The sequence below is a fragment of the Anarhichas minor genome, unplaced genomic scaffold (genome assembly GCF_050575085.1).
Source record: "Anarhichas minor isolate MPS153535 unplaced genomic scaffold, ASM5057508v1 ptg000012l, whole genome shotgun sequence".
Taxonomy (NCBI): domain Eukaryota; kingdom Metazoa; phylum Chordata; class Actinopteri; order Perciformes; family Anarhichadidae; genus Anarhichas; species Anarhichas minor.
In genome coordinates, this window is record NW_027466458.1 from 2,282,739 (window position 1) to 2,298,767 (window position 16,029).

General features: G+C 46.0%; 1 protein-coding gene across 1 annotated transcript in view; it reads left to right on the forward strand.

Annotated features, from left to right (window-relative positions):
* The first annotated feature begins 1,604 nt into the window (after nucleotides 1-1,604).
* The window catches only part of rhbdl3 (rhomboid, veinlet-like 3 (Drosophila)), a 46,319-nt gene continuing 31,894 nt past the window's right edge, over nucleotides 1,605-16,029 (forward strand). The window contains exons 1-2 of the mRNA XM_076090737.1: nucleotides 1,605-1,724; nucleotides 2,320-2,343. Of these exons, the coding sequence (XP_075946852.1) occupies nucleotides 1,605-1,724; nucleotides 2,320-2,343 (144 nt within the window). The remainder of the gene's footprint in view (nucleotides 1,725-2,319; nucleotides 2,344-16,029) is intronic.

The window sequence follows — 16,029 nt, forward strand, 5'->3', positions numbered from 1 at the left end:
AACAGTGTGGAATATTGACACCTTTGACCACTTTAATATGATGCACCATCTCTAAAGCATTTTAGGTTTAACTAATCCCTTTCTTTTAGGAAGCCCCCTCATGAGACTACTTAACAGTCATTGGACCAAAATACATGAATTAACAACCATTTAATTAAATGAAAATGTGTAAAAAACATGCTAATAACTTATTAAATGGCCTATTAAAATGTACAGCTGCAAACACGACATCTTGCTAGAAAGTGAGGAACTCATGTCCCTTTATTAATGGTTTATTACCAACATTTATATCAAACAAAGAATAAACCAAAGGGATGACGAAACATTCCTCATCCTCTCGTGAATATTGGCAAATTATGTATTCACCATTTATCAGTAAACCCTTTGAACTCTCAATGAAGGGTGCCTTATTGAAAAGTGGTATCTGAAAGGGCTACATTACTGAATATTAGACTGTAATAATTACTGCAACTCAACATCATGCACACGAGAGAACCTCTGAGGCAGTGACGGAGAGCTGTTCAGCCATGGGAGACGGAGTTCCTCGAAACCCGTGAGCGGGAGGGGCTGGTGATCCCCTCCCTCACCGCCGGCCAAATCTCTCCCTGCCTCCCTGCCTCCCTTCTCTCCCTGCTCCCCTCTCTCCCCCCGTGCCTGGAGGGACGCATGCGGCTGGAACACAGTACCGAAGTCTCCTGGAGCTGAACCGAGTAACGTCCCAACACAGGCGGTCGGTGTGTTACCCCCCCCCCCCCCCTGCGCCCTTCTCCCTTGAGGCTTCCTTGAGGCTCCCTGTCGGCACGCGCCAGGGAAAAGCAGACGGCTGTCCCCCGTGCGTGCCAGGTATCATGACGCACCAAACATTTTTTTTGGGGCAACAAGATACTTCTCTCTTTGCCATGTGGCGGTGCCCACGCTGTTTTACTCGACTTTCAGCGGCTCCCCTACGGAGCAGCCATATGAGACTCCGCGCGCCATCTCGTCCGGGTTGTCATCTCTGTGCTACGTCTCATGTTGTCGGCAGTGTCTGATGATGTCATTATTTCTTTCAGATGGATCTGCGCTCTGCCGCCGCTGCTGATGCGTCGTCGTCGCATCTCTCGAGGTGACGAGACTCACTCTGCAAACGCGCGTCCCCAATGCAGCCGCTTCACAAACTTGGACCGCTGCCTCTCTGTTCGTGGCGAGCAAAATACGCCCAGGCTCCTCTCCAGCTCCTGCACTAACCTCTGTCACATGCTGACTGAACGATGAGGCGGACGGTGGCGTGAGACCGCTAAGGGACTTCACAGCCCTGAACTATTACTAAACTGTCACCAAATCAACTTCCCCCCCCGCTGGTGAAGATTTGTTTGCCCGTTCTATGTGGAAGCGCGCTGGGAATAACTGGAGTGCGCACACCTTTTTAATTCATCTGCGTCTATTATTTCACCTGGACTGATCCGCCCGTCCAAAAGCCAAGACAGGTCCGACTCGGAGGGATGCACAAGGGATGCTTGTCGTTGCTAACATAGGGGCCGAAAAGATGGGATTGTGAGCTATGTGGAGTCGCTCCTGAGCACCGAGTCGCTGCTCTCCGCTGGTATATGAAGAGCAGTCCGAGGATGGCGGGCGTAAACCGGGAGGCGCCCGTGAACTCCTCTCCGGCGGTGGCGTCCAACGCGGAGGGCGAAGAGATCGAGGTTTTGGAGAGCACCGACGTTCTCCCCGTGGCTCCAGAGGACGTAAGTTGACATGCAGTAGGCTACAGAGGGACCTCAAGTGCACTGTTACCCTTTTCCCATTTTTGTAAAATTACGCAGCAGGACACCCACTTTCTTTCACGCTGTATGGGTATACGTTTGATTGTATGGAGCAGAATGTCAAAGCATGAGCCAGAAATTAAATTGAGAAGGTTATTTTTTGTAAATGTCATGGTATAACTGGAGATTAAGGGATTTTAAATACTGTGATAAGGAGAGCAGCCACCAAAGACACACAGCACATCCTTTCTAGGAATACTCTCACACACGCGCGCCACTCTTGCTCCATTAGTTGTCTCAAATTCAAATAGCCTCCTATAAGAAGCTCCATACACATAATGATCCACCCTTTGTTGCCTTATTATCTTTTGCTGTGGCTCATTGAACACAATGATCAGATAATCACAGCATGTGATTTCTACCCTGCAATTAAAGGGAAGTCCTTTTGGCCAACACTTAGCATCACAGATGCTCCGCTCCAACTCCGCACCTGTCTCTGAGATTTTTTTGTTTTTTTTGCCTTTCTATCTCTTCCTCTCACTCTCTCCTTCATTTCCTTTCTCTTTCCTCGTCTCAGCAATGGAAGTCTCTGTTTGACAAGGTATGTACTGCAAGCTACCCCAGCTTGAATCACTCACCATTTGCATGTTTTCTTTTACTCATTGTGGGAGCAGTGTTGTCTTCGAAGGCGCCCATCTCTCTCTGTGTGTGTGTGTGTGTGTGTGTGTGTGTGTGTGTGTGTGTGTGTGTTTGGACTGTGGGTGACCTCCGTTATTAGCTTGAACCAACGCAGATGTGTTGACAAGATGAAACACTGCACACATGCTTAAAGGTCATGAAACATGGGGAAGATTTTGGACCAAACTGACGCACCACAAGCATCAGAGGAAAACGAGATAAAGTTACTTTTTAATGTGAAAATGTGCTTTCTATTAAGTACTTTTAATAGCGTATTTATTTTTTATTTTTTACAGATTTTGTCCATGCATCATGGCCTTGCCATTGTAATTATGCTGTAACACTGGCTTTATTACTAGTGGAAGTGACTTAAACCTGCACTGGGAAATTTTCCACATTGGCACCAAGTGGTAGCTGTCAGAATTTCTTTTTTTACTTCAGCACCCAGAACTCATGTCGCAGTGTTAAACTTCACACGGAGCGCTCACGTTTGGCATCCTCGCTGATCCGTGCAACTTAGAACATCCCAAAAGATCTCATGCTGCTGAATACAGACATTTTGTACGCTCACTCACTGCCTGTCTGTGTGTTTTTGCATCACTAATTCTTATTGATTCGTCTCTCTCTCTCTGTTGGTAAACATACCCGACAATTTAATTTGACTAAATGAGGTGAAACAACAAGATCTCAGCCGGAGGAGATGACGCAGTCGTGTCTCCTTCAGGCCCGGTTTGTGATTCAGGCAGATCAGACAAATGTATTTTTAGATCAAAATCTTGCCTGGTGCAGCTTTAAATCCTTTCGCCTGCTGGGTGACAATCACGGCATAACATGTAAGCGAGCCGCGGCTTTGTCAAACCAACCTCCTGCAGGGACGAGAGCTTCAGAGGAGCGGGGAGCACATTGGAGGGTGTGTCGGCTGCTCACATTGACCCTGATGATGCGATTGGGGTGATGCATAATCCTAGATGCATTGATCCATCGGTCAGACCGATCTTGTAAGAAACACACACACGGACACACACACACACACACACACACACACACACACACACACACACACACACACACACATTGATAAAGCCAGGAAACCCCAGGAGAAGAGAAACACAGACTGTCTGATCATGCATGCAGCATGTTCGACTGACAGACGGCAAACGGGCCCCTACTATCACAGGGGGTTGAGTGTGTGCGCGCAGCGGGTTAGTGGGAATGTTTAGGGTTGAATCAGAGGCTCGTGTCAGGCTCATTCTTTCGGGGAGGGACTAAGGTCCCATGGGATTATCTAAAAGGCTAGCAGCGGTGTGTGTGTGTTTGTGTGTGGGCGGGTGTATTAGTAATGGAGCATATTCTATGGACAGGCAGTACGTGGGCCTCTCAATCGGCTGTCTTTATGCGTGCGGCACAGCTTTGAATTTCCTCAAGTGGACATCGGTTTAAAAAACACCAAAAAAAACGTGGGTTTGTCCAAATGGCGAGGTCGCTGCCCCGGTCTGGCAGCAACAAATGTCCTTTCACTCTTTTGTTCTGCTTCGCTCCTTCTTCCTCACAATGAGTTGCACCATTTGTCAAGGGGCTGACCTCCGAGACCCTCAGCTTCTGTGACGCGACTAAGGAAGAGAAATGATGGGCCACTAAAGACGAGGAAAAAGCAGGATTTTGAAACCTGTCTGACAAACCTGTGTCTCTGCATGAGAGACAAAAGACAACGTCTGCATAGAAAACAGAGCAAGGGTCTAGACTGTTACTTTAAAGATAAATGTGCCTCTGTGCATGTAAGTCCAGCGTACGTATAGTTCAAGAATAACATTGTGTAGACTACATTTTGGCCTTCAGAATTGACCCTTTGTGCAAACTAGTCTCTTTCATTCATACTCTGCTCTTTACGGTTACCCAAACTTCTCATAATCCACAGTTTGAAAATGTTCCAGTGAGCGTAATACACTGGCAAAATAAGATGTCCCAAGATGAAGACAATGATGCATCTCTTGTGTTAACTAATTCTGGCATCCCTGCTTCGTCACATTCATTTCTGTCCATCCCATCGGGGATGTTTACACAGCAGAGGAAAGACAGGATCATTTTCCCTCCCTCATCCTTTTTTGTTTTGCTCGGACTCCGACTTTAAAGCAGTTTGGGCTGCGTACAACAGCCTTCTTCCCATCGTATCACTGTTAACGGCCCCTGTGTGGACTCGGTACATACAGCTATCGGTTTCTGGATTGCAGACCGTCGGTGGGCTGGAAATCAAAGTGCTGCGTCGCTCTGTTCGCTTTCCCCTTCACTCCTCTTTCCTGTCCCCGGAGAGGATTTTGTTGCTGTATAAGTGCTTTCCTCCTCTGCACGCAGGAAGTAAGAGAGCAAACCTCAGAATGCTTTGATTGGTGTTGCCCATCGCCTGAAACAAACACGAGGACCGAACACAGACAGAGACAGTCTAATGAAGCGGAGGAGATGCTGTTGGGAGGATAGCAGCTGCACTGCCCTCTCTCTCTCCCTCCCTCATAATCAAAGTGTACCCTGCCTCTACCTGTCCTCTAATCACACACACACACACACACACACACACACACACACACACACACACACACACACACACACACACAGCAATCTGGAAAGACTGCAGTCATGGTAGCAGGATTTATCTGTTGTATTATATGTTTAGATCGGAACCCCGAAATGGACCAAAGACGTTTGTTTTGTACTCACTGGGACGCCTGTCAGATGGAAATAGTGGAATATGGAGAGCCTCTCTGTCTTCTAGTTGTCCTAGCACAGTCAGTGATTTTGTACGAGGTTGATTATGGTGCGCAACACGTACAGCACAGACTCACTAAGTTTTTATCTAAGGGGACTGCATGTCCCAGTGCTTGTAAACCCTGAGATTGGAAGTCCCCATGTGTACAGACTGGAAACCTGGCTCATCTCAAAGTAGATGCAGCACTTGTGTAGAGACAGGATGTGTACAAACTGTGGACTGTATATCAGTGTATTTTTCTTTCTGATGGAAACAGATTTTTCGTGTCGTTACCGCAGCCTTGCAGCAGAGATTTGTGTCTCTTGTTGTAATAGAAGACTAAAAGCGGTAACAGTAAACAGTAACATTTCTTTGATTCTGGACTTTGCGTGGACTGTGTGTGTGTGTGTGTGAGAAAGAGATCCGTACCTGTGTCCACAGTTGCCTTTTGTGCTGACAGCCTGCTCCCAATGGCATGTTGAAATGCCCCAGGCACGCGCCCCCAAGGAGCTCAGTGATTAAACACTTTCACATGGCTGCATACTTTCCATGGAAGTGTCTCCCCCTTCATTTTCTTGCTTGGTGGCATAACAAAGCTTCTGACTGCGAGTTATGATCCCAAAACTCACTCAAACCACAAATATAAGTCTTTCAGATCTTTCAGGAATGTCGTCTAGCCAGAGGGACTTACTGTGTGCCACGTGGTGCATGATTTATGATCGCCACCCCTTCACTTAGCAGCTGAAATAATGACAGTGAGCGCTGGTGTTAGAAAAAGCCCAGCTAACATCATTAATTAAAACAAGCAGAAATTCAATGGTGGGGAAGCCACCTGTTCCCGGTGTCTGTCGTGCTGTGCAACGAGCTTATTACCCAGACTTTCAGTGGTCATGCCCGAGAGAAGAGGAAGGTCCTTATTTAAAGTTGTTTTGTCTGGCAGTGCCGTCTCGCCTCATCGTCCCCCCGTGCACGACACAGCTGGCATCCTTCTCAGTGTCTTTTTCCTTGAGTACACTCCAAATGAATGACCCACCACCAAGGTAACAGGCACTTAATGGATAAGGATCCCTCAGCTGCGTTTACCGGTGAATGCGGGGATAGCATGACTCGCCACGCCCTGTCAGTTTCACCCACATTAAAAGCAAAAGGAGGCTTAGACAATGAGATCATAACAGCGGTCACTGCAGTAATAGAGGCTGTAGATGCAGCTGTTATGTTTTAAGCATAGGTGATTTTTTCCTTTAAGTTTCAGGTGCATCGGCTCAAAGACCATAAGGGTAGGATTTCTACTTCTATTTTTGCTTCAGTTGGCCTCCTCTGAGGATTTCTTTCCTCCATAGTGTGTAGATGCCTCTGTCTTTTTCCTTTTTTACCCATACATCTTTGGTATACTGATATGCGCGTCACGCTAATTGCTATCGACACATACACAGATGGTGGGGTCACAGCCTGCTGACCTGCTCGTCTAACTCCACAGCGGTGATTGACACCAGCTGAGTCTTGGAGATAACTCAACCACAAAACAGTCCCGGGTGATATCCAACCACGTTGTCTTGATTCGGGATCGTGAAAAGTAGTTGAGGGCGGCAAACATGGGCGCCGCCCGACGCTATTGAAAAGCGGGGGCGAGGGGGGGGGGGCTGTGTGGCGATGAAATAACAGACGGAGCCTCAAACATTTTCATTGAGAGATTTAATCAGAGCTCATCTTTCCCCGCTCCTCTGCCTCTCCCCACTGCTGGGCTCGAAATAGATTTCCTTAATGAAAGGCACAGTTCCAGTTGGCGGAGTGTGAAAACAGTTTCTGCTTTTATGCAGAGGTAAAAATAGCGGCTGCTTGCCTGCATGTCGATCTGTAAATTGAGAGAAAGAAGACGTGGCAGTTTACCCATAATTGGCATACAGTGGCATGAAATTGAAAGTGCCTCTTTTGATAGTTGAACGACGTGATCTGGCAACCTCCATGTGCTTTGTGTGTGCACATGCAGTATCTTTGCGCCCGCCACGCCTAAAAATGTAAATCTATTACTAAAGGTCAAGGGAGGGCAGTTGTAGTGACAGCACACAACAACCATTGAACAAGCCTGTGTGTGCGTGCTGCCTTTTAGGACCAGTGTGAGTTGTGATGGGGCTCCCTCGCACAAATTAGCCCTGATTTGTCTGCTTTCTACCTTCTCTTTCAACTCTCTCTCTCTCACTTATTACCTCTCTCTTTCTCTCTCTCATCTTTTTGTTATGAAGTCCCCATCAGCGCTGAGTGGACGACGCTGCAGATGTGAAGAGGCTTCGGTCTCAGTCTGCTCCTCGATGCTTTCATCTTTTTTGATTAGCTCTGTTGAAGGATCGCCACGCGCTAGTTCATCAGTTGTGTAATAACGACTTTATATTCGGTGGAAAAAACATCAAATTCGGGTTTAATCAAGGAGCTTAGAATGTTTTTAGGCGAAGTTACATCTTCTGTGTCTGTGTCACTTCTGGCTGTATCCTAATTGAGTTTGAAAAAGGTTTCATGTTTGAAGCTGATTGAGGCCTTATTGTTCTGGTCCTGGTTAAGCTGCACCAGTTAAAGAGGCCGGCTGAAGTGTTTCCAGGTCTTCTTCCAAACTTCTGTCCTATGTCCTCTGCTGCTCTCCATCTCATTTAGACGTTGTTCTGTGTTTTTATTATCAGACAGCTGAACGAGTATCTGATGTGATTGGCTACCTGGTAACCAGGCGAACATCAAATCACTGTTTTATGAGAGCAAAGTCATCTGACATCATAGATACAGCTAAAAGACAACTGTGCTGTGAGGGACAAGCTATGTTGACATTTAAAATGAGAGTTCATAGAGAGGGTTTTAAGTGTTTCTGCTACAGGGCCCAAGACAATCCCAGAGCAAGTGTACAGCATTGTTTGCCAAAGGCTTATTTTCACCGTCCACACATTTTTCTGGATGTGGAATGACGCAGATTTAGTGTGGACAGTGGGGAAAAAGGATGTCTTCAGGTCTAATCAGGAGTTAGTACGCTCAAAACGAATTAATTCGCACAATGTTTTGTTCGACCCAACAGAAGTGCTTAGAAATGCTCCAAACGTCCAAACTTGAAGGCAGGTTTGAAAGCCGTTCTGCCATAAGAGAGTGGCGAAACGTGTTAACCATCGAAATAAGGGAATAACGGCGCACACTCCACTCTCAGACCATCTGTACTTGAAAGCACTTGTAGTGTTGGACTCGAACAGATGCAAAGCAGTTGTGCTAAGAGTGGAAAAAAAGCTTGAGAGGGAAGTTTAATCTCTCCTTATTTTCTCATCTCTGCACACCTGGCCAATCATTGCATGAAGTGGTGATTGTTGGATTGTTTCGGAAAGTTCCCCTCAGTTGAAACTATGGAGAGGTGTGAGGGTATAGGGGGTTTATTGTGGAGGCAGTGCCATACTCTATCATTAGATTGTTTATTATGGGTCTGCACATGGCAGCAAGACTACCTTTGTAGGTTAGAGAATGACTTCCTGAACTTCAACGAACCAATCAACCAGCACTGTTAAAACAGCTTCCTATTTCAGTCCGTGTCTCTGATCCCCCGGGGATCAAAGACACGCGGCAGGTCCATTCGTTCCTGATGGCTGAAACTCTAATACCTTCCCAGAGGTTATAGTTACGGAGCCGTTGACAGGGTGACATGCTGGTCGCGGCCCATCACGCCAACGTGCGCGTGGTTGTATGTGTGTGCGCGAGATATGTCGGCCTGCTGTTCTTCGTTTTTTCTGGTTCTGTTTTTCTCAGAGGTTCGAGGGACCTGTGTGGAGCACAAAATGGAAAATATCTGTTTTTCGTCACAGAGCTTGAAGTCACCATGGGAATGTTCACCGAGTAAGATCCTGGAAAACACACACGCACACGCACACGCATACATATTTTGAGACCCATTCCTATGCCATAAGCAGTTCAGGTCCGCAGTGAAGCCTGGCAGTTGCACTGCTGACACAGGTACAATAACCCTGTGTTTGCTGTGTGCACCTGTGTGTGTGTGTGTGTGCTTGTGTTAACTGATTTCTGCCTCTTCAGTCAAGCGCTGCCCATTAGGGAATGTTCCACACCGAGCGTACAACTCAGCCAACTCTTTCACTGTCCCATTGGAAGAACAGTTAAGTCTTCACCGAGACAGACGGCAACGTTGACGACCACCACAAACGAAAGCTGACGACTACCAGCGCAGATGTTTGTGCCTGTGTGTGTGCTGCATTTATGATGCCGGCAACACTTTCTGGATCTCCAAATTGTTTGCCGGCTCTCAGATCAGTTTGCCTTTCTATGTGCTTTAGCTGTCCGTGAAGTCACGGCAGGCTGCGGTGTAGACAATGCGATCCGAGACACTCGTAATTCAAAGGTAATGACATTTTTTTGCGGCTCTGTCGACGCCCATGCCAAACCTGTAGGTAGAGCGTTTAGTTTGTGGTTCAAAGCCACTGTTCTCTCCGGATTCACTCTGCTCGTTTTTCTAAAAACTTTGTTCTTTTTCGTATAGTAGCATTTTCCCCCTAAAGTTCTGTCCAATACCACCTCTTTAAAGACATCAGGTACAACCCAGTGAGTATTCTCTCATTTGTCCTTCCTCTGTGTTGCCTTTTTTGGTTTTGTGTACATGACAACTTCCCAGAAGCTTAAAGCTTTCCCTGCAAAGCAGTGTCTCTTTACTTGACATCTCACTTACAGGAATAAAAACAATTTCCACATTTGGTGCGTCTGGCTGACGAGCACTGTAAGATTGCTCAGATAAATCAAGCATGCGAGTGGCTTCCCCCAGACTCTGTGGTTGTCCCAGTTCCAAGATCAGAGTCCTTAAAGAAAGACAGTAGGACCGGAGTCACATGATCTGTTTTAGTAATCCAGGTTAAGATGCATTTATTTTGGTTTGTTTACGCTGCAGTGGTTACGTTTTATTCAAAGTGGCATTATTCTCACTTTTATTACGTGAGATGAAATGTTTAAGGCCCTGGAGAGAAGAATGAAGTTGAAACAGGTCGTGAAAAAATGTCATAATTAGTCTTAGTCTTAATATAGATTTGAAAAAAAGTCAGAATATACACATGAATACAGTACGACACATTTGTTTTTAGATCAACTCGGGTTCGGCCTGTTGATCAAAAGTATTCATCTATTCTCGGATGCCCTGGCTGTTTTGCTGTTGTCATGGCAACCCGTCACGGCCCGGCCCGGCCCGGCCCGGCAGGCTCAGCAGATGCCCAAGGTGAGCGGCAGTGCTTAGCTTTCACCCAGATCTCCGTTCCCGTCCTGTCCCCTCTCCGTGTCGTCTTACAGGGGCACCGCTGCCAAAGCCTGCCAGCAGGGCCAAAGTGCTGAGGTGGCTGACTGTGACAAGGAGAAACCACATCACACTAAAAAACAACAACAACTGACCAATAGGAAATATAGCCATTTTATGACCCTTTGCTCCCCGGTGTGACGTCTGACTTTGTAGCAGTGTTGTCGCTGACTGCTGGTGCGTTTTCATGAAGAGGTAAATGAATCATGACTGCAGAGCACATGCTGCTCATTGGCAACATGGAATTATTCAGTGTGGAAAAACTCGGCCAGATGTCTTGCATGTGATTCAGTGACGAAGACTCGTGCCAAAAAAAAAGATAAAAGCACAAATTGGGTCACAGATGGCGTCGGTCCCGCTGATAATAAAATGTACTCACGTTTACTTTGAACTCTGTGACGACTCTGTGATCCCCTTTTCTGAAGCACATTCATGGCCCTGATTATATAGACACATTATTATTATTTTGTTTTCATCATATAAAAAGTTTAACCTCTGTTCAGCGGTGGGGACTGCAATGATGATACACATAAATGCTGATCTCTTTTGTGCAGAGATTAGTCTACTAAAGGAGGTGATAAGTCACTGTGGAGTATATTGTCACATGTCTTCGTCAAATATATTGTGACGCATTTCATGATTGGGTCTTGAAAATGAATACCGAAGGCCTGAAATCTGAAAAAGGGATGCTCTCATCCAACTTCTTCTTTTCAAATACCGGTTCCAGTAACTCAACTTCAACTGATCCGAGACCAGAGTTCTGTTATTCCCAAATTAACAATGAGTTTACCTCACCGTGACCTCACAGGCTACAACTCAAGGATTCATATGCCATTTAGGACAATTTCACTAAATGTCTAACAGGATGAAATGATCAAGTGGTGACATTTTGGACAGACATGGATGTATCTGCAACTTGACTGGTTGGCAGAGGCATACAACCGCGAGGCGGTAATTCTAATCAGTCATTTTCTGAGGCATGGGATTTCTTTGGAACTCAAAACTGCACCTATGGTCTACCATCACTGCCTAAATGTAACTATTAGAGAAACCACAATTTTATGATTACATTTTCAAAGGAACTATGTAATGTGGGTTGGTCATCAAGCAGATCTGGCCTGTTCAGATCGAGCACCCCTCCTTTAAAGTAAGTAAGTCTTAGTATGGTGTGGCTTTCTCAGAAATGTATTATGTCTTTCCGAATTAACATTTACTACAGCATCCATATAGCTTTTCACAGATATTGTTTCGAAGGGAGATCTTTTGGGAGGTTTTGCAACTTCAATGTGTCTCTGCTGTATCTGAATCAAACTAGCCAGGTTATATAAGCTCTATCTCTAAACTTGCTCAGAAACTATCTTAGTTCCCTGATGTTGTGGCCAGCAGCAATGTGGCTGCACTTTGAGCAGATTCCTCTGCCCAGCCCCTTGGAGATCTGTTATTATCATTTTGTGCAATGGGGCCATAAAAACTGTAATTTATTGCACCAATTTGGAAGTTTCTCAAGAACCTCCCTACTAGCTGTTGAATTCTCACTTGCTGTATGTGTACTGCTGTTGAACTGTCTTGAATACCAACAGTAACTCGACTGACATGGAGGATGTGGCGAGTGTTAGGAACTAGAGCGCTATCCTAATTTTGTAACAGTACATCATGGAAGGCTTTCAGTGTGTGGATCTATCCCAGAACCTTTCCAAATCCACCAGGGAATTTTTCATGTCATCTCCACATGTGGCTGTGGTTGAATCCCAGTGTGTACCTGACGCATTTAGGTTGCAGTCTCACTAATATTTACTGCTGTCTGCTTGGAATCGGATCACATAAGTGTGAAAACAGGGCTAAGGAGAGCCTTTCGGCTGTCCTGTCCAGTGACAACATTATCTCCCTGACAGTGTCGCTGTGTCTAATAGAAATCATCTCAGCATTTCAGGGGCGAACAGGGGGGGAATTCTTATCGCTGAGTTTACCACAGTTGCAGATGCAGCGGCTCATCGGGGTGCCTGTCAGGGTCTGGCACTGAGGGTTGTCGTTATGATAAGAATGATCTCCTTCGGGGGAACAGCTGCCAAGGTTGTGATAAATTACAGTTCCATTACAGGTGGAGTACGATCACTTTTACAGCAGAGCCCTTCCGAAATAAAGTTCACTTTTTTCACGGAGTATATGTAGCAGTGTTTATGTTGGTGTCATAGACTGTGTGGAAGAAGTGACGTCAGCCATTGGTTTGTGGACTACAGTTGCGACGCCTCGAGTTCGATATTTTGGTTTTCGCCATCTTGGTTTTTGGAACGAGAAATGAAACGACAGGGTGGAGCTAAGTACAACCAAACGCTGAAGAAGACATTTTTAGGCCAAAAATGTTACAATTGACTTTCATAAACTGAAAATACACTCAAAGACCGGACAACTTGAAAATGACGAAATGACGAACTGACGAACTGTTACTTTAAATCAAAGGAAAAAGCATTCAGGTACAAAATCGGGAAGAAACTTGTGAGTCTTGAATAAACAGAACGCATTTGTTATTTTCATATTAATTGGCATTAACCTCTTCATTTAAGAAAAATAAGAAAATGATCTCTTTGTAAATAGTTGAATTCTTCTTCATGGTTTTCATGGCATGGTGAATCTCTTGTCTGCTGCACGAAGGCATTTATATCTGCCTGACCTCCTTAGGGCCCTGAAGTGCCTTTCCTGGAAGTTTTTTTCTTCTTACTTCAGTAATGCAGTTTGAAAGAACTCTGCTCTCGCCTTAAAAGGAAAGGGGAGTCTGTTATAGAGAGAGCAGGGACTGTTTCTTGCCCGCTGACCTCTGAGGATTATGGGAATAGGATTATAAAGTAGAGGGTGCCCTAGTGGGGCTTTCCACCACCACCAAGGATCAGGAGACAGCTGACCGCCTGATTGTTGTAGATTAATAAAAGCTCCTACTTGAAGAATTGCCTCCAAAACAGTCCAGGAAGTGAAGTGTCAGTGGTGACAGAGGGCATTTGTCACTTATACTGCTGTAATATGTCCTTTTCTCCCCCATGGCCTTATCCATCTGGTAGGGGAGGGGTTCTGGTTGAAGATTGACAGACAGTTTGAAGGGTCCCACCCGACCCAGATGGCAACCTTGAAAATGTTTTCGACGGCCCCCCCGGTCCTCAACCCCAGCCTCGCTCAGCTCCCCCTTTTTTCGTGCCTTTTCTTCTTCGGATTTGAAGAAAGTAAGTCGGGGGGGGGGGGCCTCCCCTCGAGGCAGCCCCAGCGTCGGGTCCATTTGCCAGCTATTAGAGATCATAAATCTACGTTGAATGGAACCGCTGCCATCAGTGGTGCCGGGTTTTGATGGTGTTATAGGGGTGGGGGGGGGGGGGGATTGACCTCGGGGCAGGCCTGGAGCAGAAGAAGGGACTGAATAGGAGAGAAAGAAAGCCCGGGGACAGCTTGTTAAACAAATGTTTCTCCCTTCTTTTTGTTCCCCTTCTTATTCGGTGAAGAGCTGCTGAATGCGTGCGTGGAGGAGTGAAGGGATGTTTAGTAGAGGGTGGGGCCTGTGGTTAATGAGGGGTTCTCACCTCAGTGTAAATGGGAGGTTCTGGGAGAGAAGGTCACCAATCTCCATCTACGTCTCTGTGGTGACCTGCCTGTGCCCTGTGCTTGATGCTCCATCACAGCTTTATGTGTGTTTGACAGGTCTGTCAGTGTTTTTTTTTTTTTACTTCTGTGCCTTTTGGCAAATAGGTCTCATGTTTGTGTCTCGGTGAGAGCGGCATTAATAGCCACAGTGCTTCGAGCTTTCCCCTCCTGCTGGGTTGTTTGCATGTCTTGGATTCAAGTCTTGTTTGCGTGCGTTTCTGTTTGCGTGTTTGGTCGTGTCTTCATAAATGCTTCTCTCCGGCGTGAATGCTTTCACAAGCAGCGACAGGGGGTTAAGTGTTTATTTGAACACACGCTGGAGTCTGCTGAGGGCCGTTAGGGCGGTCTGCTGCAATCCCCTCGGCTTCTGGAGACAGCTGGGGGTCAATACAGCTCGTTCTCTATCCCTCTCATTTAGTCTGTCTCTCCCTCCAGCTTTTAAACTATCAACCTGTCTGTTTTGCTCCATCTCGCCACCAAACCGTAATCTTTTTCTCTCTCTTTTGTCCTTTCCTTCCCCCTTAGACTTCTGGCTTTAAAATTGAGCTTTTTAAAAATTCTTTCTGAAATGAAGTGTTCAAGGAGAAAACTTTGAAGTTTACAAATATAAAGTGGCAGACATAAAGTATTTCTAAAGAAACCAGTTCTAAAAATCTCTGCAGATGTTATTCCACGCGGCATGATCGTCTGGTGCAGTTCTTCTATAGTGATAGTGCAGTAATGTGCTTTGGTCACCTTTTTGTACCAAAGCTAAGCAGTGTCAGACCTGGTCAGATAACACATGTTGACCTGTTAACACTGAGGGACATATAGGTTTAACCTCAGTCACAGCGACAGTGGCCTTTGGCCTACGTGGAGCAAGCTGAAGCCGACAACCAGCACTGCAGGACTTTGATAGCATCTAGGACTCTGTGTGATTAACAATCTTCCTGCTTTATATTGCAGCATCTGTCAAAATAAAAGCCCTGATGATATTATGATTGCATCTTGTCTCCATAGAAACCTGAGTGCCTCTCCGTCTGGGATGGCATTAAACCTGCAGGGACCAAGTTTGTAGAGGGCAAGCTCTGTGCAATCAAGTGTGTGTGTGTGTGTGTGTGTGTGTGTGTGTGTGTGAATGTTAAGGGTTGAGGGAGAGACGGAGAACAGGGCTGGCGAGTTGGTGGGCTGGTGTAATAGATGTCAGTGGCTGTCTGTGGTGCGAGCTGCTGCGATATGGTGGGAATTAGCAGAGGTGTCGATGGGCCGGAGGCAGAACATGCTGCTGGTTGATCGAGCGTATTGATACGCCGTTGCCTGGAAACATTTCATTTGGATTAAGCTGCACCGAGGTGGTATCAATCCTTGGGTCTTAGCGGTGTCGCGGAAGATATTGTTGTCTGATGCTTTCGTATAGGCTGTTTTTTTTTTTTTTCTATTCAACCTTAATTAGTCAAGAGAGATGAAGAGGATGGCAGCATTATTCACACAACAATGGGCAGGGCCGGTTACAGGGAAAGGAAAGGTTGCACATTTCGCACCCTCAGCAGAAACTAATATTTCATGAGGTTTGCAAAGACCCGCTGAACACAAGGTACACAGCATATTGGCTCCACAGACACCATTCAAACCGTAGGTGTCCATGACAAAGAAAGAAGAAGAGCTAACTTGAAGTAACGTAGACTGGCTGCTTTGATTTCACCGAAAGCTTTGAAGGGAATGAGACACTGATCATTGTCTCGGTGAGATTGCCTGCCATGCACAGATAGACTTAAATGATGACTCTGAGATCTATCTTTCTGATGTCTAGCTGATCCAAGGTTTCATTTTTATGGTCTGAAGTGGATCGTATGTTGAAGGGTTAACCTTATTATAAGCCCCCTGTTCTGTTGAGATTTCCTGAATGATCAAGGTGACATGGGGAAATGTACTTGTAGACAGGTGGCCGTGTTTGCTAAAGGTGAAGC